General features: G+C 32.1%; 1 protein-coding gene across 1 annotated transcript in view; it reads right to left on the bottom strand.

Annotated features, from left to right (window-relative positions):
• Nucleotides 1-3,772: 3,772 nt before the first annotated feature.
• Nucleotides 3,773-24,317, bottom strand: part of LOC129912276 (serine protease filzig) — a 35,642-nt gene continuing 15,097 nt past the window's right edge. Inside the window, exons 5-10 of the mRNA XM_055990473.1 lie at nucleotides 6,925-10,938; nucleotides 6,683-6,869; nucleotides 6,437-6,621; nucleotides 4,536-4,651; nucleotides 4,357-4,476; nucleotides 3,773-4,293 (exon numbers count right to left, since the gene is read on the bottom strand). Coding sequence (XP_055846448.1) covers nucleotides 4,129-4,293; nucleotides 4,357-4,476; nucleotides 4,536-4,651; nucleotides 6,437-6,621; nucleotides 6,683-6,869; nucleotides 6,925-10,938 — 4,787 coding nt within the window. The 3' untranslated portion in view covers nucleotides 3,773-4,128. The remainder of the gene's footprint in view (nucleotides 4,294-4,356; nucleotides 4,477-4,535; nucleotides 4,652-6,436; nucleotides 6,622-6,682; nucleotides 6,870-6,924; nucleotides 10,939-24,317) is intronic.

The raw sequence follows: 24,317 nt of genomic DNA, 5'->3' as shown, positions 1-24,317 counted from the left end.
TTGTTTCTGTGAACCAGGCAGTGATCGCAGTTGTCAAATATTGATTCGACCGTTGATTTGCCCGAAAATGAGCTCGACGAATAATATAATTCACTAAATTGCGTCCATTTGAACTCAAAACGATTTTAATTCTTTCTTGAGACCAAAACAAATTAGTATAAAAAAAAAAAACTTTTCAAGCTGATGGATGTCATCTGCCGAAAAATGCAGATCTAGAAAATTGATCTAATGTCGTTTTCTATTGACTTTTGAGATTTTTGTGTAAAATTCTCAGATTTTCCACTGCAAATAGAATTTGAAATCTAGTTTTGTAATTGTGTGCGAAATCTGTGAGTATAAAAAAAATAAAACAACAACAAATGTTCAAACAAATGTCAAACAGAGGAGTGTGTGTGAAAGTGCGTGTGTTTGTATGCGTGAATCTTGATAAAAATCCAGAATCAGATTCTTGAATCTCAGATTCATTTTTTTGTCATTTTTTTGAATCTCAGGGCGCAAATAGATCATGAAATCTGAGATTTGTCCACTATTTCCTCTCTTCACCCCCCCTTTCAGCTGTCAAATTCACAAATCTCATTCTGAGATTCGTCAATAGAAAACGACATAAGATCAAAAAATAAATAAATTTTTTTTGGCCAAAATCAGTTTTTTTGACAGATCTAGGTAAATCAAAAAATAAATTGATTTTTGTACCAAACGAAAAACCTAATTAAACGATTAACTTCGTTTTCTATTATTAGGCCACTGGATATTTGAGTCCCCACACCAAAAAATTACTATATGAATACCTTAAACCCTAATTTCCAAAGCATTAATGCCCCGTTTTCATAAGATTGATCCTTTAAAAAATTGTATTAAATGAAACAATTGGGTTTTATTTACGCACTTTTTAAAAATTCAGTTTTTATTTAACTGCATGGTCGTTTAGGAGAAAGTCAAAATATCCAAAAATTACACTTGAATATTTAATAAAGCTGTTTTCGAGCGATTTTAATAATAATAATTTGTATCATTTATCGTTGAACCTTTTGCATTATGACTAATTTTTAATGAATTGTTTTAAAACCGTTTTGTAAAATGCTTTGCTATCCTCAAACTATTTTTTTAGAGTTATTATTTAGATTTAGATTTTTGTTAGTGATTTTTACTGTGTAAAGCCGTTTAATAAAAATATTCCACATACACCACAGTGACCTTTTTCATTAATACTAACTATAGCCCAGTCATTTTAGTCATTTTTAAGCCCAATCTGCGGAAAAATTCCTACTGGGCTGAATTTTGGTATACAGCTTAATGACGGCTTTGTTATGAAGATGTGAAAAATCGACATTGATATCGTGTCCGCGTTAAGAGTTATATAGGTCAAAAGGTCACACAAACTGGTTTTTCACGATTTTCAGCAAAACGGTAAGTCTTATCAAAAAATTTTCAATGCAAGAATTGTAGACCAGATTATTATATATAAAAAGTGTCATGACACTTTTTTTCCTAAGATCCACCGTTTCTTAGGTATAACGATTCAAAAAGTTGAAGTTTAGTTGTAATCGTCATAATCCTATTCCTGAAAAAAAACTCCTAACTGAAAAGTTCCTAAATTTTCATTATTTTTTTAGCTTGAATTTCGTTCCTCAACTGTTAAGAATACGAGGAAACCAAAAAAAATGGAAATTTTCGCCATTTTTCCGATTGGGGCCCTTCTCCCGAAACCATTTCCCTGGGAATTTTTGTTTAGAATATGTCTGAAAATATACAGGGTGTGCAATAGAGTATGGACAACCCTAAAACGGCTTAAAGCTACACTTATGATTGTTCTAAAAACAGATAGAAAAAAGTTCTATCGCAACTAGTTCATAAAATATGAACTTTTTTTCGTTCAGTGTATTTTAAATTTTATCATCTTATGTTTTCGTTCACTACAACCACGAATGAATGAATTTTATTTATTTCTTTTTTTTTATAATTTTCTACAATAATTGGATGAGTACATAAACACTTTAAAAATTTCATAGCTATTGCACATTTTCGTAAAAAAAATTTTGAAATCTGTTTTTTGATGCAAAATGTAAAAAAAGTATTTTATGAAAAATTTTAAACACCTGTGGTATAAAATAAATCTATAGAAACCTAGGTGGCCATCTTTCTTAAAAATATTCTCCTTATACCAGAATATTTTTAAGAAAGTTGGCCACCTAGGTTTCTGTAGATTTATTTTATACCACAGGTGTTTAAAATTTTTCATAAAATACTTTTTTTACATTTTGCATCAAAAAACAGATTTCAAAATTTTTTTTACGAAAATGTGCAATAGCTATGAAATTTTTAAAGTGTTTATGTACTCATCCAATTATTGTAGAAAATTATAAAAAAAAAGAAATGAATAAAATTCATTAATTCGTGGTTGTAGTGAACGAAAACATAAGATGATAAAATTTAAAATACACTGAACGAAAAAAAGTCCATATTTTATGAACTAGTTGCGATAGAACTTTTTTCTATCTGTTTTTAGAACAATCATAAGTGTAGCTTTAAGCCGTTTTAGGGTTGTCCATTCTCTATTGCACACCCTGTATATTTTCAGACATATTCTAAACAAAAATTCCCAGGGAAATGGTTTCGGGAGAAGGGCCCCAATCGGAAAAATGGCGAAAATTTCCATTTTTTTTTGGTTTCCTCGTATTCTTAACAGTTGAGGAACGAAATTCAAGCTAAAAAAATAATGAAAATTTAGGAACTTTTCAGTTAGGAGTTTTTTTTTCAGGAATAGGATTATGACGATTACAACTAAACTTCAACTTTTTGAATCGTTATACCTAAGAAACGGTGGATCTTAGGAAAAAAAGTGTCATGACACTTTTTATATATAATAATCTGGTCTACAATTCTTGCATTGAAAATTTTTTGATAAGACTTACCGTTTTGCTGAAAATCGTGAAAAACCAGTTTTTGTGACCTTTTGACCTATATAACTCTTAACGCGGACACGATATCAATGTCGATTTTTCACATCTTCATAACAAAGCCGTCATTAAGCTGTATACCAAAATTCATCCCAGTAGGAATTTATCCGCAGATAAAACCTAAAATTACTGGACTACTATACGTGTGTTTAAATAGTATATTCTGCAAAGCAAAGTATTGAAAATATACTTAAAGTAAATTGTTATGTGTTTCAGTACGAATAACCTTCAACCACAGTTTATTAGTCCTATAACTTTTCAGTACGCTTTGTAAGGATAACAAACAGCCAAATTTTCCTCCAAAGAGCTTCGAAAACGAATCAATTAAAAATATCGTCTACTTTTCATGACATGCATAAAGACTGAGCACAGTATAGTTTTTTTGATATTGAGAAATAGTGATGTTAACTTTCCGTTTTCGTAATCTGATATACTTATTTGGAAGTTACTAAATTTAAACCTCCTTTCTAAATTGTAAAAAAAAGTAAAATACAACAACAAAGGTCTTATTACAAATCTTAAAATTTTATTTGTCAAATTAAAGTATAAAAATACAAAATAAACAAATATAAATACATTTATTCATTAATTGAATTTAATATTATTTTATTCGTTTAAATGATAAAACAAATTTCTTCATTACTAATCAAACTAAGTTTTAACAAAATATATTTTTAAAGAATATTACCAACTTTTGACTTTCATATAAATTATTTATTACATTTATCAAAAAAACAAAATGTCAATTTTTTATTTGTTATACATAAATAAATAGTTTCATAAATAAATTATAAAATAAATAAATATTTGCACTAATATTAACAATTAAAATTACAAAAAAATTGGCATTTCATAAAAAAATTCACAATCATACATCAATTAAAATTCCCCTTGGCTACTTTTTGTGCAGTGGGGGGAAGTAAATTATATATTTTCATATACAGGCACACAATAGGACTAAAATTTTGAACGGAAAATATAATAAGGGTTTTTTCATTTTTGATATTGTTCCGATTTTTTTTTTCTCAAAGAGAGCACAACATTATTTATAATTACAATTTTAATTTGTTTTACTTTTAGCTACATAAATAAATTAATTAAACTATTTTATCTAACTTAATACTAGAGCACATTATTTTATATAAGACTATTAAAATCTTAGTAATTTTGTTTATTTTACTCCAGTAATGCTCTTCAGCCATGGTTTGTAGTAAGTTGTTCTCATATAGACTCCCGGCAGGTAAGGATTTGCACATCTAATACCGTGCGAAACGGTTCCGGCTAATTCATAACGCCCATCGGCACGTTGAAGGACTAGTGGACCACCACTGTCACCCTATTTAAAAACAAAAAAAAGTTAGAAAGGGAATTTTTGTATCCTTTGATTTGAAGAACTTACTTCACATGAATCTTTTTGACCATTTGCATATCCAGCGCATAAGAATGACTTGAGGATTTTCTTCTCATGTCCAGCTGTGTTGAACATTTCTTGACAAACACTATTTTCAATAATTGGCACCTTAAAACAAGTTGGGAATTTAGTACAAAAGTTTAGTTTAATGTTGGGGAAAAGAGTACCTGAACTTCCTGCAGAACTGATGGAACTCCGCCTCCGTACTTCAGTCGACCCCAACCAGTAACTGTTGCCATACGACCAGTAAAATCAGCTGAATCCGCTGGCATGCAAATTGGCACTATTTTTAAAGAAATATAAGAAGGTTAAAACATTGGCAAGCAATACATTCAAAACAGTTCACTTCAAGACATAAGCCTTGTTAAATAACTCCCGAACAAAATAGCCCTATAAAAAAAAAAAATAAAACAGAAAATTCTATATTCAGGGATTACTTACAAAGTGAAATAAGTCTACAAAATTGTAACTCCTTTTCCAAGACACGCGAATTTCATATCTTCTGTTGCCTAGCTATACCTAAAGGTTTCTCAAATAGGATCAGATGATTTGAAAAGAGTCAAAAGACTTTATAAAATAAGAGGACTTAAAACTATAAATGATTTCAGGAAGAAGTGAAACGACTTCGTAAAATGTTAAGGCTTCATAAAAAAGGGTTCAGGAAGTGAAAAGAAGTAAAATGTTTTCTCGAAGTGAAAAGGCATCATGAAATCAAAACACTTCACGATTTCATGGAGACCTGGATGAAGCGAAACACTTCATTAAGTGAAAAGACTTCACTAAGTTGAAAGATGTCACAAAGTAAAATGAGACGACGTCATAAAGTGGAAAGGCTTCATTAAGTGAAAAGATTTTATGAAGTTAAAAGATTTATGAGTGTAAAGACTTCATGAAGTGAAAAGACTTAATTAAAAGAAAAGACTTCATGGGTCGTAAATATTTTTTGAAAAGATTTAATCAATTGGAAGGACTTTATTACTAAAAAAGACTAGCCTTCATAAAGTGAAAAGGCTTCATGAAGTTAAAAGACTTGATGATTTGAAAAAAAAAACTTTATTCAATAAAAATACAAGGCCTCATGAAGTGAAAAGAATTTATGAAGTGAAAAGACTTAATGAGCGTTAAAATTTCTTGAAGTGAAAAGACTTCATGCGGTGTAAAGTTTTCATGAAAATACTTCATGAATTGAAAGGCCTTCATTACTAAAAAAGACAAGGCTTCATAAAGTTGAAAGACTTCATGAATTGAACAGACTTCATGGAAGTAAAAAGACTTCATGAAACACAAACACAAAATTTCTTAAAGACATGATATTCATGTAATGAAAGTGAAAAAACTTCATAAAATGAAAAGACTTCAATAAATAAAGCCTTCTAGTATAACGACTTCATGAAATTCATTAAGAAAATAAACTTGAAGTAAGACGAAATCAGGAAGACGAAACAAGAAAGACTTCGGGAAGTCAAAAAAGTTTATAAATGTAAAAACTTTTCGAAGCACAAAAACTATATATGAATTAAAAAGCTTCATGAAGTTAAAAGTAAGAATATACCAAACTTTCAAATGTATTTTAAAGACTTTTAGATTTCAATGACTTGGGGAATTAAAACGACTTCATTATTAAAACGAAGTAAAATGACTTCAGTTCAATGTTCAAGGAGAAGAAAGATTTAAGTCAAGAAATTGTATCAATTTAAAATGTCATGAAGAACAAGATCTTTAGGAAGTTAAAATAAAGCAAAGACTTGAAGAAAAATTCAAGATGAAAAGACAAATTACTCAGACACATTTCTTATAACATCTTTTATGTTAACTTTTAACCTGTCTATGTTTCCCGGGCGCCATTTAAGCAGAACATTGTTTTACTTTAAACCTTACACACTAATAATAATAAAAATTTATCTTTCTGGGCAATTGACAAAGACATTGCCTGCAAATTGTTTTATATAAAACCTTCAGCCATTCTTTCCCGGGCGCCATTTAACATGAACATTATTTTTGTTGCTAAGATTCATGGTTAACAAATAAATAAAAGTGAATATTTTCATAAAATTTTTAACTATCTTACCAATATGAGTATCATAATTAACTGGACTTTCCAATTCTAACAAAGCCAAATCATTTTCAAATGTTGCTGCATCATATTGCCGATGCACAATAACACGTTTGACATTTTTCGTTACTGATCGTTTCGATTCCAAGTCACCAGAAATATCATATTCTCCCATAACTGCTACCAAAGAAGCAAGGAATCTAAAAATATAAAACAAAATCAAATGGTTTCTATGAAGACAAAATGTTGCTAAAAACTTACCCAGGTTGACAATGTGCTGCAGTCACAACATATTTATTAGAAATTAGCACTCCGCCGCATTTATTTTTGGTAAACAAACCCAACCAAGTAGATTCTCTGACTAACACCTGCCATGGAAACTCTCCGAAAGTTGCTCCTTTACCGCCAACAATTCTTCCCGATTTAATATGTGGACGAACTCCGCATTCTGAAAAAAATACCAATCAGTTTTTGATATATGAAATTTTTTAAATATAACTTACGAAATTTCCTTCCACCGCCACCTTCCTCACCAATGTTGTCATCGACTTCGTTGGTTAAGACCTCATCTTCTTCGTCAACTAATTCATCTCGAATCGGTTGGGTTGTTGATGGTGGAGCTGTGACCTTTCGGGTGGGTTTTCTTGTCACGGGTTTCTTGGTTGTAGGTTTGCGGGTTGTAACAACTGGTTTCCTTGTCGTCACTGGAGCTGGTTTTCTTGTAGTAGATGGCGCTGCTGTACTAATCCTCGTTGGTGGTTTTTTCGTTGAGACCCTTGTTGGTCCAGCAGAACTACTAGGCTTCGTCGTAGGCTTTCGTGTTGGTGCTTTACTAGCTGGACGCCGCGTTGCTAAAGTTGTTGGAGCTGGTGTGGGTTCAGAAAACCCCGCAATTGTGTTATTATTATCATCAATCATATCAGCCAAAGCTTCGAAATTATCTTGAAGTGATTCAACGATTTTATGCACAAGAGTATTCATTTTGTCCTTCAAAATTGTATCCTCCACAAATGCCGGGGTAGAAAGTTCCAAATCATTTGTCACAGAACTGGATGTGGCGGACATGTTTAAGTTAGGGTTTCGCACGGGTGGGAAATTGACAAAGTCGTTTGGTGAAGTGTAAGTTTCTTCTTCTTCTTCGGCATTAATACTTCCGTACTTATCACTTGGCAATTCGAAAGTGGGATAAGAGGGAGTTGGTCCGTAATAACCTGGGAAGGCAGGTCTGTCGTCAGTGGGGATTTTGTTCGGATTTGGGGTTGATGCGGTATGAAGACCTGAATACCCGGGATCATCAAACTCGTTTGAGGTAACCTGGGGAATACTAATGTATTCTTGGGTACTGGAAGAGTATTCAGGACGACGGGTAACAAGTGGACTGTAAATATAAGAGTTGCTTGGAACCGGAGTGGTATTTGGACGATATGGAGAAGAGCTTGCAGTTATTAGATTCACAACTGTAGGCTTGGGTGTGATGACAATCGTCGGTGATGGAGTTTTCTGAGTTGCCGAGGGGATTTTCACAAACAAAGGTTTGTTATTATAGTTCTGTTGGATGGCCCCAATTGGACCGTTTTGTATGATGATCTCGTCTGTTGGACTTGACAAATATATCGAACTATAAACTGGGCCTTGAGTGGAGCCTAAGTATGAGTCAACTTTGTCAGCAAGTTGGTTGCTAGGTGCCGGTGAGCTTTGAACTAAACTTAAATCAATATCTGGTCGTGGAGTTGTTGGACCTGTTACATAACTTGTTGATAGAGGTTGTTTTTGGTTTGGAGGTCTTGTTGCATCATGGTTCTTATCTTGACTACTTGGAGGCAGTCCACTTTGGGATGAATGTGTTGCCGATGGAAGTTTATTGGTACTTGGTTTCTTTGATGTACTTGGACGTTTGGTAACGCGTTTTGTTGGACGTTTTGATGCTGTTACCGTGACCGGTCTTGAGGTGGATGAAATTGTAGATTGTGAAGAACTTTGGTAATTAGTTTCAACTGGGGCTTGAGTTGGTCTTGCCGATGTTTCGATCTTTTCGAATGTTGGAGCTTGTGAGAAGTAACCAGCTTGAGCTTGAATGTTACCATTTTGATCTAAAGCTATTGCAACTGGACGAGATGTTGATTGAGTGCTACCACTTTGTGGTGTTGGTCGAGGAAGGTACTGATCTTGGGCAATATTTTGATTTGCAAGATAACCGTTCTTGATGCGATCAGTTAGCTGAGCAATAAGCTGTGATTCAGGAGTTGGTGTAACCTCTTTTTCGGCTTGAGAAGACTGACTCTGGTCGTAGTTTTGAGTTGGTCTTACTTGACCGTATCCATCATTATTGTTATCGGAAGGTCTTGACGAGCTTTGAGAGTTCTGATCATAAGCCTGTGTGACTACTAATTTTTGCGTAGGTCTGATGGTTGAAGATGGACGTTGGGAAGTGGATTGAACTTCGTATTTTGTGGTAAGAATTTGAGTAGTTGGTCGAATGTGAGAAGTTGAATGGGAAATATACCCCGTTTGGGATATTTTCTCATAGTCTTGAACCGGCCTTTGTGAGGATGGGCCAGAGTTTTGTGATATTTGTTCATAATTTTGTGGTGGACTTCTTGAAGGTGCCTGGGTTGAAGTTTGCTCGTAGCTTTGAGTTGATGGTTGGAATGAAGATTGTGGCCGACTGTGTGTAACTTCTTGATAGTTCTGTACAAGAGCTTGAGGTGGTGGCAAAGGTTGATTGTGATGCGTTTGTTGATCGTGGGGAATTTGTGACGATGGTCTATGGTGAGTTGGCATGTTTGATTGAGGTTTCTTACTCAAGTTACTATCACCATAGTAGCCTGATTGGGATTGAACAATGATTTCTTGAGGTATTGGCTTGTTATGCTGGACTTTGTTTCCATTTTCCTGATTCATAGCCTGTTCTTGTGACAACATACTGGATTCAAAATAAGCTGAAGTTTCATCATCCATTACAGGATAAGCTTCACCAACAGCTGGCATCTTATTGAAATCTGATGTTGGCTGTTCTGGGCTAGTGTAACCGTAATTCGGGTTAGCTGCATCTTGATGGGAGTTAACATTGTTACCATAGTTATTGTGAATTTCTTGAGAATTTGTATTGTAAGAACCTTGTGGGGGTCCTACAGGTGGTCTTGAATCAATTTTATCAGTTGTTTGCTTTTGAGGAGATGAAGAAATCTCAACGAAGCTAGGTTTCTCATCTGACATTTCAATAGAATGATACTTATTATTAGTCTCATCGGAGTTTTCTAGAATGGTTGATGTTGTGGCATCAATTTCTTCATAATATGCAGGTTCAACAGTTGTTGTTGATACGTGATCTGTTAGGACGACTCCAGAACCTGTTGTCACTGAAACCATAGGTCGTACTGTAGTTACTGGAACGAAAGGTCTATATCCTGAATTTAGGCCATAGGAAGGATGGTTATAAGAAGGACTGGTATTTCCAACATTATAAGTTGGCCCATGATTGGTTCCATTCAACATTAATATAATGGATTCAATTGAATCGATATTCGTTGAGATTCCGGTTGATGTAGTTCCACTTGCTTGGGCAGGTTTCTTAGAAGCTTCGAGGGTTTGAATAAGGACGTATTGATCATTAACAGGTTTCTTATTCTGATTTCCTACACTTTGACTACCTAAACTTGGTTTTCTTCTTGGAGGAATAATTTCAGCATGAGCTGGTGGAGGGACATAAACCGATTGAGGTCCTCCATAACCAGTTGAGAATTGCAAATCACTATCAATCAAAACTGTTTCAGCACCTGGATGAGTAATATCGCTGTGTGTGAATTCTCCCATGTCTAAATCTAAGGAACCATCACTGGAGTAATTCCTCTTGATTTGAGCTGTTTCGCTCATTATCATTGGAATTTGTGTAGAATCTTCATTATCCATCAAATCTGTAGAAATCTTTGTAGGGAGCTCTGTCGTAACGCTCATAACACTATTTCCACTACCAAATGGTGATTGACTTGATGATAACATAACATAGTCATCACTATTCGAGACAGACGAAGGTGATGAAACCATTACAGAACCTTTGTTAACATAGAAGATTTTATTTCCCGATGCAGTCATGTTAACTTTGTGTATTTTCTGACTCATTAATTCTTCCATGTATGATGGTTCTGTTGAAGAAGGATCATGCAATTTGCTGGATGAACTTTGAATTTCTTGGAATTCATTACTTTCGAATTTTTGATTGCCACCATAAAGTTCTGAATCGTAACCTTCTGTTGAATGGGTAACCATTTGATAGTTGGGGTTTTGGGCATCTTTGATTAGGGTGTTCTCATTGGCATTTGATAGTGGAACTTGACAACAGGCTCCAAAGAGAAAACCATCCATACAAGCACCCACAACTTCACCATTTCGTTGAGCACATTCATGATTGAACATACATATCGTTGGTCCATTCGAACGTGGATCGGAAGCTGGTAGTGTTTTTGTTCCTCGACAGTGTTTTGGGGTTATCCGATAGCCACCGAAGAGTTTGCGACCTTCTGAAAAGAAAAAAAAAGATATTTTGTTAGTAAAAATGTAGGTATAATACATGCATTTAGGTAAAAATGGAAATAATAAAAGAATTCCACATTCGTGATGTGCGTATAAGGAAAGAATATCTGCACTTCACAGCAGCATTTTCCATTGATTTTGGTGTAGCGGCATTGTAAAAAATCTAAAAAAATAAACTCGGGCATGTAATCCACAAAACGGTGTGTACAAATTTAACAATACCCCCAAAATGTAGAACTCAGTAATTTTTTTTTGTGCGATTCAAATGGTTCTACCAGTTTTTTCTCAGTCAATTTTCAACCGATATAATATAATATTGAATTTAGAAATAAATTATTGTTTTTAAAAATAAATTAAAAATAACATAATAGACCGGGCGGCCACTGCAGAAACGCTCAACTCATCGAGCTAAAGAAAATTTTAAATGGGAAGTGAAAGAGGGCTATTAGTAGTTACGAAAGCCACAGCCACAGGTCTTCCCGTTCACATCCTGGCACGATTGGCGTGGTAAAGACAATATTGGTGTCAAATTAAAGGTGATATTGTCAGCTATCAAATTTCAGAGGTCTTCCGGGTGAAAGTCTGGCAGTTTTTTCATGCAGCCCGTTTTAAGGTTAGAAGCGATGAAAGTGAGTTTTTTCATAAAGTCTCGTTTTTTGGTATTTTGGTCGATGAGTTAAGGAGTTTTTTCACTATAAAATAAAAATAAGAGTTGTAAGCATTTAAATATAAAACGATGTTTTGGAAAAAGCTTGATAGATTATGAACAATGACCTAAAGTACATATATGCAAAACTACGAATAATTCACGAAAAAGTCTCAAATAATACGCTGCGCCCCTTACAACTTACCGAATTTAAAGGCGAATTTAATTTCAAATTAAAGCTAATAATGTCTTTTTTTGAAAACCAGAGGTCTTCCAAGCCACATCTTGACATTTCACCCCCCAGCCTGGGGGAACGTTATAAGTGAAAAATGCTCCTAAGCTTAAAACAAGCTGCGTGACCTAACTTCCAATTTTTGGCTTGGAAGACCTCTGGTTTTCAAAAAAAGACATTATTAGCTTTAATTTGAAATTAAATTCGCCTTTAAATTCGGTAAGTTGTAAGGGGCGCAGCGTATTATTTGAGACTTTTTCGTGAATTATTCGTAGTTTTGCATATACTTTAGGTCATTGTTCATAATCCATCAAGCTTTTTCCAAAACATCGTTTTATATTTAAATGCTAATAACTCTTATTTTTATTTTAAAGTGAAAAAACTCCTTAACTCATCGACCAAAATACCAAAAAACGAGACTTTATGAAAAAACTCACTTTCATCGCTTCTAACCTTAAAACGGGCTGCATGAAAAAACTGCCAGACTTTCACCCGGAAGACCTCTGAAATTTGATAGCTGACAATATCACCTTTAATTTGATACCAATATTGTCTTTTAACTCTATGAGATGCACAATGCACTTTACCACGCCAATCGTGCCAGGATGCGAACGGGAAGACCTGTGGTTTTCGTAACTACTAATAGCCCTCTTTCACTTCCCATTTGAAATTTTCTTTAGCTCGATGAGTTGAGCGTTTCTGCAGTGGCCGCCCGCTCTATAACATAAAAAAAAACAACAGTATTTTGTACATTTTTGATCTTATGAAGTCTAGTATTTATATCTATATCAACCATTTCTTGGTCACAATTTGCAAAAAAAAAAAACCGAATATGCCATTTTACTATGTTTAGACCTACAAAGCGTGCTAGGTATTTTTTTTAAAGATTTTTTTTTCAGACAGTGTTATGAACGGTAACTAGCATAAAACCGTTTTCTTGCTCTCTCTTTGTAAATAACTTAACATATTTCATAGAAAAAAATATAAATAATCTTAAATTTTAAATTTTCAAAAAACTTATTTTTGGATTTGAAAAAAAAATATCAAAATGGGTTGTTGAATTTTTTTTTGGAAATTTTGAGATAACGTGTCATATGGCCAGATTGCATGACCTTCAAATTTCTAGGTTGATCAAACGTCTTCTTCAATGCAGTTAAAAAACTCATGTGTGCAATTCACACGTGGTAGAAGTGAAACCTTAAAAATCATTTTTCTTGAAAAAAAAACCGAAAAAATGTAAGTTTTTAAAATCCATTTTTTGTACATGACAACTTATAGTAAATTTTATATCATCTGGAAGCTTATTGTTTCAGCTCAAAATATTTATATCGACCACGTCTACATGTTTTCATCAAAAAACGAAAAAAAAACAATCTTATTTCTCTTCTAACACCATTAAATCCATTTTTTTGAATGAGAACCTATAATAAATTGTGTATCACCTGAAAGCTTATTGTTTCACCTCTTATATGACGCTTCATTCATATTTATACAATGCCTACAAGAAAAGTAAGAAATTTTTAAAGCCAACGATGACGAAATTTAAAACTGAGATTACGGTACTTCCTAGACTGGTGGCTGGTAATCGGCAACAGATCTCCACAGATGTTTTGAGGTATTTTTCAAGTTTTTCAATTAAAGATCAAAAGATATATACCTAACGTGTTTAGAAAAAAAAAACATCTTTACACTGTTATCTCAAGATTTTGAATATGAAATTAATTGAAATTTTGTACAATTATAGTTTATTTTATTACCTATCTACAGTATAAATTTCATTCATTCATCTATTAAAACAAAAAAGTTATAACCAATTGATTTTTCCTGTCGCTTTTGCGTTTCATCGTGTTTCAAATCACTACGATACTTAAGAAGTTTTCACTTCAAAAACAAAAAAGCACGTATACGCCACAGTGCATGTGTACAACAATTACAATTTTAGCCTAAATGCTAACACACCCTAATCGAAATTAAATAAACAGTATCACTCAATAATTGAACAAAGTCTTCATCTTCTTGTCGTCATTGGTAATGAATAAACAGAAAAACAAAACCCTTTCAAATATGAATACAAAATTTAAAAATATTTCTTCAGCCTCATAGGCCAAGGAATTTAGACATATAAAACTATATAAATCATTATATACACCATTTTTAATAGTTCTGCTCCCTTGTAGATCTTTTAAATTAGGCAAAGAACGGGCACTGATTCCTTAGCGAAAATAAAAAATAAAGTTCACACGAGCAAATGGAAACTTTATCTTCAAAATTAATGCATTTTTTTTCTAGATTTTTACCTTTCAGATTTTTTTTTACAGATTTTTATGTTTCGTAATTTTTATGTTTCGTGATTTTTAATTTCTAGATTCTTTTTTTTTCGAAATTTTTTCATTCTTAATTTTTTTTCGAGATTTTTTATTTCTAGAATTTTGATTTCAAGATTGTGGCTTTTGAGAATTCGTGGTAGATTCAAAATGTTGTTATTAGAAAACTATCAAGTATAAATTTGTGTTCATTATAATAAGTGGAATTAACGAGAAACAACACTGGAACGAATTGGTCGTTTAAAATAATATATTGTTGCATTTCCAAGTTCAATGAAATAATGCTTTGCTATAGCGTTTAATATTGAAGTAACCTAGTAAAAAAAATCACATGTAAAAAAAATGAGCATAAGTTAGGTTGATGCTTTAAAAGCTCCCGATGTCAATAATACTAAATCGTTAATTTGACATTATCTACATTACTATCTTCCCATAATGTCTTAATTTAATAAAAATAAAAGAAAACCAACCAAAACATAAGTAGTATTTTGTTTCATATCTCATGTGAATCACTTTATTTCATGACCAAGTAACTCATACGGAACGAAAACGAAAACCATGTGCTTAAAATAATAGGTACAATACGTAGTCTCAAGTGCGCCAAGATGACTATCTTAGATATTTTTTTTTTAGCTTTTTTTTTTAAAGCAGCCAAACCTTTACACGATCTTTTGCCTAAGGTGATAGTTTCCATTCTTACTATTTTTTTCCTACATCTAGGTAAGGTATCACAGTGGGACAAAATGTGTCAAAAGTTTGAATTGTTTTAAATTTTTTTTTTTTTAAATTTCAATTCTAAATTGTTGGCTTGAAAGCCGGATAATTTGTATTAAATTGTTTAATGAATAGAAAATATTTATAAATATGGGCGTGGTCATGGGTTTTCGAGCTCATTTTCCGTTAATTTTGATTAGGTCCTTCTTAAAATACAAAAATGTCAGCCCCTTTCTTCAAAAACTTTATATTACTTCATGTGAAAGGTTTTTGAGATAGACAATACTTCCAAAACAAAACAAAAACTTAATTTCAAATTGCTAACTTTTTGGTCAAACCTTAAATATATTCAACTCCACTGTGTGTCCCATCGTGAGGGAGTAAGGTTTCTGTATGGAAGGTTGCCTGGCTTCGTCATGTTGTTCTTTTGCAAGTGAAAGTTATACACGTTCCTTGTGTTGTTAGTAAGTAGTTCTTTTTTTTTGTTAATCTTAAATTGAGAATGGACGTTCGTGGGTATTTTTTTTTAGTTTTTGTTTTCTTTGAGATAACTTTCAATTTCTTTAAAGTTATTATGCAAATTTTATGTTGTGTCTGCTTATTTTGTATTCTTTTTTTTGTCTTCTTGGACTCAATGGTAACCAAACTAATCAAGTTGTCAGGAGAAAAAAAAATAAAAGATCATATCTCTTCGATAAAAACGAAAACAAAAAAATGTTCTCAAACTTATAATTTGGTCATAAAACGATATCGAACACCATTAATTAGTAACCAAAATGTACTTAACTATGGAATTTTTTTTTTTTGTGGATATAGTGGGTACCTATACTTACTTGAATTTTAAAGTGAAAGTATTTTTATCTTAATACCAAATTCCAAAAATATTAGTCAAAAAAAAAAAAAAAAAAATTAAAATAAAAGAGGACAGGTAATTTTCGGAGAATTGCACCTTTTTTGCGTTTTGTGGACATTTTGGGGAGAAATCGAAAGTTTTAAGTACAATTATGTGCTGACTGTTTAAAAAGGTAAAGAATGTCGAATACGAGATTTGCATATCAATAAGAAAAGTAAAGAGGGAAATGAAAGTGCATTAGGTTATTTAAGAATTTATATCACGGCTAGAGGTTAAAGAGGCCTTGAAAGAAGGTACCTATAGCTTAGACGTGGTTTTTAGACATGACAAAATTTTGTTTGAATCTTATTTCAATGTTTCGAGTAAGTGAAATTCGTAAGTGGTAAGAAAGAAGTTAGATTTTCAAAGCTATTTATAGAAATGTAAATTAAAATTAAAAGTTATTAGCCTACGACAAAATTTGTAAGCTTCATAAAAAATAAATTACTCAATTACATACCTAGGTACATTGTATCTCAAAATGCTAGTCTACCTACATTATCTTCTATCATTATTAACATTATGTTTACAACCTACCTACCTTTTCTTTGTCTACACATATTATCTCTAGAGGTCATCATCAATTATTTTAGTAGAAAAAAGAAACAAATGAGACATTGAAACAAAATAAAAACAAAAGGTCTCAACATAATCAATGTCAGTGAAATTTAATTTTTACATACCACGTACTATACTTGCCACTGCCATTGACCATTACTATACGAGCGAACAACGCGCACACGCAGTGTGGGGCAATGAGAGAAAATAATTTCAAACATATTCAATGAAAATTATTTTCCCCCTAATTCCCATTCCCATTTTGCTCTGTAACTGAATCTCAGTGAGCTGAAGATGGCATTAGATACCCCCATATTGCCCCCGAGTCTACGTAGCTTATTTATGTGACTAGCTTCGAGTTTTATCTCAATGGCTCATGAAAATTCTTATAGGCAGGGAGTTAGAGTTTTAATTTTTACAATTGTTGATATGGTTCGGTATAAGTTATGTTTTATTTTTATGACCTTAAGTGCTCTTTAATAATGCGAATTTATGAAAGAAAAAAAGTCTTCATGACGAATCAGGACTTGACAAAAAGTATGAACCTAGGACCTCTTTTAAGATAAGAAAATATGGAAACAAAAAGCATTCATGATGAATTAGGACTTCACGAAGCAACAAGTATGAACCTTAGACCTCTTTTAAGATGCGAAGTTATGAAAGAAAAAAGTCTTCATGACGAATTAGGACTTCAATAAGCAAAAATTAACAAATTACGACCTCATTTAGGATGCGAATTTATAAAAGAAAAAAGTCTTCATGATGAATTAGGACTTCACGAAACAAAAAGTAACTACGTAAGACCTCTTTTAAGATGCGAATTTATAAAAGAAAAAAGTCTTCATGATGAATTAGGACTTCACGAAACAAAAAGCAACTACCTAAGACCTCTTTTAAGATGCGAATTCATGAAAGAAAAAAGTCTTCATGACGAATTAGGACTTCAATAAGCAAAAATTAACACCTTACGACCTCATTTAGGATGGGAATTTATAAAAGAAAAAAGTCTTCATGATGAATTAGGACTTCACGAAACAAAAAGTAACTACCTAAGACCTCTTTTAAGATGCGAATTTATAAAAGAAAAAAGTCTTCATGATGAATTAGGACTTCACGAAACAAAAAGTAACTACCCAAGACCTCTTTTAAGATGAGAATTTATGTAAGAAAAAAGTCTTCATGATGAATTAGGACTTCACGAAACAAAAAGTAACTACCTAAGACCTCTTTTAAGATGCGAATTTATGAAAGAAAAAAGTCTTCATGACGAATCAGGACTTCAATAAGCAAAAATTAACACCTTACGACCTCATTTAGGATGCGAATTTATAAAAGAAAAAAGTCTTCATGATGAATCAGGACTTCACGAAGCAGAAAGTATTAACTTAAGACCTCTTTTAAGATGCGAATTTATGAAAGAAAAAAGTCTATATGATGAATCAGGACTTCAATAACCAAAAATTAACACCTTACGACCTCATTTAGGATGCGAATTTATAAAAGAAAAAAGTCTTCATGATGAATCAGGACTTCACGAAAAAAAAGAAACTACCTTAGACCTCTTTTAAGATGCGAATTTATAAAAGAAAAAAATCTTCATGATGAATTAGAACTTCACGAAAAAAAAAGAAACTACCTAAGACCTCTTTTAAGATGCGAATTTATAAGAGAAAAAAATCTTCATGATGAATTAGGACTTCACGAAAAAAAAAGAAACTACCTAAGACCTCTTTTAAGATGCGAATTTATAAAAGAAAAAAATCTTCATTATGAATTAGGACTTCACAAAACAAAAAGTAACTACCTAAGACCTCTTTTAAGATGCGAATTTATAAAAGAAAAAAGTCTTCATGATGAATTAGGAATTCACGAAACAAAAAGTAACTACCTAAGACCTCTTTTAAGATGCGAATTTATGAAAGAAAAAAGTCTATATGATGAATCAGGACTTCAATAACCAAAAATTAACACCTTATGACCTCATTTATAATGCGAATTTATAAAAGAAAAAAGTCTTCATGATGAATCAGGACTTCACAAAGCAAAAAGTATTCCCTGAAGACCTCTTTTAAAATGCGAATTTATGTAAGAAAAAAGTCTTCATGACGAATCAGGACTTCACAAAGCCCATAACATTGTGAACCTAAGACCTCTTTTAAGATGCGAATTTATGTAAGAAAAATGTCTTCATGATGAATCAGACCTTCACAAAGCAAAAAGCATGCCCTTAAGACCTATTTAAAATGCGAATTTATGTAAGAAAAATGTCTTCATGACAAATCAGACCTTCACAAAGCAAAAAGCATGCCCTTAAGACCTCTTTTAAAATGCGAATTTATGTAAGAAAAATGTCTTCATGACGAATCAGGACTTCACAAAGCAAAAAGTATGCCCTTAAGACCTCTTTTAAAATGCGAATTTATGAAAGAAAAAAGTCTTCATGACGAATCAGAATTTCATGAAGTAAAAAGTATGAATCTAGGACCTCTTTTAAGATGCGAATTTATGAAAGAAAAAAGTCTTCATGACGAATAAGAATTTCATGAAGTAAAGAGTATGATTCTAGGACCTCTTTTAAGATGCGAATTTATAAAAGAAAAAAGTCTTCATGATGAATTAGGACTTCACGAAGCAAAATTTATGAATCTAAGACCTCTTTCATGATGCGTATTTATGAAAGAAAAAAGTCTTCATGACGAATCAGAATTTCATAAAGTAAAAAGTATGAACCTACGACTTCTTTTAAGATGCGAATTTATGTTAGAAAAATGTCTTCATGATGAATTAGGAGCAAAAAGTTAGAGCCTAAGACCTCTTTTAAGATGCGAATTTATGAGAGAAAAAAGTCTTCATGACGAATCAGGACTTCACAAAGCAAAAAGTATTACCTTAAGACTTCTTTGAAGATGCGAATTTAAGAAAGAAAAAAGTTTCTCGATGAATTAAACTTTACGAAGAAAAAAGGAGGAACCTCAGACTTCTTTTAAGATGCGAATTTATAAAAGCAAAAAGTCTTTGTGACGAATCAGGACTTAATGAAGCAAAAAATATGAGCCTAGGACCTCGTTTAAGATGTGAATTTAAAAAAGCAAATAGTCTCCATCAGGAATCAGGACTTAACGAAGCAAAAAATATGAACCTTAGACCTTTTTTAAGATGCGAATTTATGAAAGAGAAAAGTTTTCATGACTAATCACGACTTCACAGAACAAAAAGTATGACATTAAGAACTCTTTGGGGATGTGAATTTATAAAAGGAAAAAGTCTTCATGACGAATCAGGACTTAACGAAGCAAAAGTAGGACTTAAAGAACTCTTTGAGGATGGGAATTTATTAAAAAAAAGTTTTCATGACGAATCAGAACAAGCAAAAAGTAGGACCTTAAGACCATCTTTAGGATGAGAATTTATGAAAGAAAAAGTATTAATGACGAATCAGGGATTTCCGAAGCCAAAATGAAGATCTAAAGACCTCTTCAAGGATGCGAATTTATGAAGGAAAATAGTCTTCATGAATGTAAAGAATATATTCCCAACAACTTTATTTTCCCGACTATAATAAGCTGAAATAACTCTAAACAATCATCCAACAACTTAGCCCAGTCCGTCTGTGTCACACTTTTCACTCGTTTTTGAAGCTAACCATGGTGCAGCATGTTGTTGTGCGCATGTGTGCGTGTCTCTGACCTACTGACTCATTAGCTAGCCTAAGCAAACAAGATACTTTGCTAGACATCAAACAAAATTATCTAAAAAAAAACCAGCTGAATAATGGTAGCAGAATCAATTACCAATCGCGAGTAGGTACATTAATCGACCTCATGTACGATGCACGGTGGCGTGGACGCACACCATTGGGTTTTGATTATACCTGTTTTAGAGATTCTTATAGGAAGACATAGGTTATCATCTTCCCTTTGGGTGCTGTGTCAAAAAAACTCAACAAGAAGCAAAGCTATTTGAGCATACTAATCAATTCTGACATTTCGATTATCACTTTCTTGTCGTCCGTTGTTGATCGATCGAACTATTTCATGCAGCCGGTCGTCCACCGTGTCGTTGTCGTCAATGTTTTCCAACCGAACGTGAAAGTTAGCCCTGTTTTTCTGTATTTTGTTTGTGAATCATTTTTTTTTTTCACATCAACAAGTTGTTGAATTCCAATGAAACCAAACAAAACATATACAAACACACAATAATCTCTCCACTATACTATACTCGATCATGGATTGCAGCCAATTGGCGGAAATGGCTTCATATAGCAAGTTGAACTATAGCGACAATTTACTATCGTTTCCGCGGAATTCGAAAAAAAAAAGTGAATGATATCTTTCCTACCAAAAACGTAAACTGTTTCTTTTTCTTCTTCGTGATCGAAAGTCCGTCGTCTCACTTTCGAGACAAACCATCGATACGTGTAAACACGTACATACCGGTAATATAGATGATGGGCAAGATTCGAGACCGACCTTTTTTTTCGCTTTCTTTCGCCACAAAACTTCATTTCTTTTTTGCAGCACTTGGCCATGGTATGATTGATAACTGAGAACTGTGATAGCTGATTTGTGATTGATATATGCGATTTCTCTTGAAATGTCATTTTTACGCAGCGTTCGAACAAATAGCGGTAAAGCATGTTCCGCGTGCAAATAGTGGCAGATATTTGAGATATTTACATAACGGATAAAGGATGGTTAGCTAATTGGTTTTGGAACCTTTTTTAAATGTCGCTAATTAATAGATCAGTTTTATTTACTTCTTTTTTTTATGAATGAGAATTCTAGGCCAGTTGAATATAATGTGAAAGACGCAAAATTATTCACTTGTCAAGGTATAGAGCAGATCAACTCGTGATGGTAAGACTTGGTGATATGGTCATAAAAGTGTTTTTATTTTTTGGTTTGGTTAGGTTAAGGGCTTATAAAGAATTTTTCGTGATAGTTTTTTTTTCACGGAAGTAAACGCTCTTAACTGGTTTTCTTTTAGTGGACAACAATATTTTTCATGTGTGTTGGAAATTGGAAATTTTAACTTGTTTGCCAAGTTGGTTTTGAATCGTGATGAGCTTGACATATATTTTTTTTTCAACGTATAATGCGTTGTTTGACAGGTAGAATGTTGGTGGGGGAAGAGGGAATAAAGAGTTTGGTGAACCGTTGAATTGGAAGATGAGTTTTTTTTTGTTGATTTAAGTTATACTTTTGATGACAAGAACAATCAAGGGAGACCAGACACATTTTTAATGCACATTTTTAACAGTTACTGAATTAATGACGTCAAAGTGACTTAAAAAAATCGAGGTTGTTATATTTTTTTTTTTTTTTATTTCAAACTAAAAAAATGTTTTTTGGAAAAGGGTCGGTGAATGGATGTTATACAGTCATATTAGGGTGATCCTTTTATATTTTGTTTAATGTTTTGATCGAATTAAATACAATTTTTAAAAATGTCCGTTTTTTCTTTCCCATACCAAAGTGCACAAAAGTATAAATAAAATACATTATATTAATATGTATTAAGGTGATTTTATGCAAACTGTATGGTTTTATATGATTTAACTGACTTATAGGAACATACAATGTTATTTATTTCTTTTTCAATTAATCAACAGAAATTATATTAAAGTTCATTTCATTTTTCAAAAGGTTTAATTCTTTCAAATGTCAGTACCATTTTTAATCTTAGGTACATTACAATAAATAAATTTGTCTCGAAATCTTTAAATTTGAATTAATAAAATATCGATAGTTATAAAATTTGGCATGAATGTTATATGTAAATGTCATAAAAATGGTGTTTGGTAATATTGTATGCTTTGTTCTTGTCAAAGAATAAAAGAAATCTAGCTTTATACCAGAAAAACAAAAGAGCTGAGATCCGAACTTGAAAAACAAAAAAAAAACTGTATACCAAATCTCTTTAGGAATCCAGAAGTTCCCCACGCAGTGTGTTGTCGAAAGTTTTTTTATACTTTACCAAAACTTTTTTTCCAATAAAAATCAGGTCGTTTTTACGTTACTTGAAATGTCTTCCGATGTCATTACTACATATATCTCCCATATAACGTTTTCGAGGTATTGAAATTTTTTCGAAAACGGCTCTAACGATTTTGATTAAATTTGGTGTACGTAATACTCTTATTAATTCTAACAAAACTGCGTTTTTTGTTTTTCTCAAAAAAATTGGAGAACGGAAATATGGCGTTGCCGTTTTTCAAAAATTGATATATTTTTTAAGTTCATATATTTCATCAAAGCATAAGTCAATTTTATTCAAAATTTACAGACATAATAGATCTGTTTAATGAAGAAAAACTAGAACAGGGGGTCAATTCCCGATCTGTGAAACTGTGAGATGATAAAAAATTTATCATTTCTTTTTTTATTTGAAACATTTTTTAAAGTTTGTTTTAATTTTTTTTATTTAATTTTTGAAGTTTGTTTTGATTTTTTTATACATAAATCCAGAATCGAATTTATTATGAAAACGTGATAAAACTTATCACTTCACAGTTTCACAGATCGGAAATGGACCCCCAGAGCAGATTAGAACAGCACAAATACGTGAAAACTGTCAGAACAAAAAATATCAGAAAAGTACGTCTTCGGTTTTATTAGTTGCCTATCAGTTTCGAAATTTAAAATTAAAAAAAATATTGTTTGTTATGATTTTTCATTATTATTTAATCGAATATTTCTTCACATTTTTAATTTTTCCCTCATATATTTTTAATATTCTAAAGAAATTTCCATTATTTTGGATTCATTTAATTATATTTTTGTCAGAATAAAACAAATCAGCTGCAGCTTGACACTTCTCACTAGTCTACTCTACCTCAAATCTTTTCTGTGCGGATTAGATTCATTAAACAGACCTAATTTTGTAGTGTCAAATGTAAAAAAAAATTTAAAAAAAAAGTTTTTGAAAAAACAAAATTCAATTTAATTTTTTTTACTTTCAATTTTTTTTTTCTCGACACTAAACAAAATCCTAAATTTCCAATTGATATTTTAGATAACGATACTTTGAACTACAAAAGCAAGTACGTGCGACCCAGTCGTGCATTTGATTTTTTTGTGCGTAGAAGCATAAAACTATTGGTGTAATATTATTGGAAAGATCTATAAATTGTATGTATGGGAATGAGAAGTTCAAATCTTGCAATCCCTAATAAAAACCTAGGAAATTAGAGTGCCTTGACAATGCAGTTTTTTTTTTTTTTAAATATACAAAAGTAATGTTCCAAACGGAATATGGTGTAATCCCATACATTTTTACTTGTAATACAAGTTGGTACTATAAAGCAAGTTTCGAATTCGTAATCAAATCGAAAAAAAATTAAAATTTTATTTTTTAGGTCTAAAGTAAACGAAACCTATCGTAAGGAGAAAATAGAAAAGCATTTTTTTTTTTTCAAATTAGAAACATATTTATATATATTTTTTTAATTATTTCACGCAGTCTACAATTATTATATTTTAAAGAGTATAAAAAGAAAAAAATTTATCATCCGCATGGCAAATTTTGTTGTATTTGATTGAGTGATACCCGCCAATCGATCGATTAATCAAACATTGTATTCAATTTGAAATTACCAACAGGTGCAGTAGTGCATCCTCTCGGACAATCATTAATTTATATTCTTACGCTACATCGCGCAATCAGCCGGTGCAGATCTCTAAAACGGCATGACATCAAAAGGAAAGTGTGTCACACATTCCCCAATGCATATGTTCCAGCGCGTCTTCATCTCCGTCGTTGTTGCATTGCCGCTCGCCGCCATCACTATCATCATTGTCCATCGTATTTGATTCGGATGTACAACAAGTGTTTGTCGTTTTGTCGTTTACACTTGTTGTTTAATTTAACATTGAATTTCTATAGATTCAGTTTTGTATATATACGGGTATTATGTTAGTTAGTTAGTTGAATTTGCATTTTTCTTCCTCTTAATTTAAATTCACATAATACTTTCAGCGAAGCTTTAAAATATTTGCAAT

Source organism: Episyrphus balteatus, chromosome 1, assembly GCF_945859705.1.
Source record: "Episyrphus balteatus chromosome 1, idEpiBalt1.1, whole genome shotgun sequence".
NCBI lineage: Eukaryota > Metazoa > Arthropoda > Insecta > Diptera > Syrphidae > Episyrphus > Episyrphus balteatus.
This window is presented reverse-complemented; position numbering and strand designations above follow the sequence as displayed.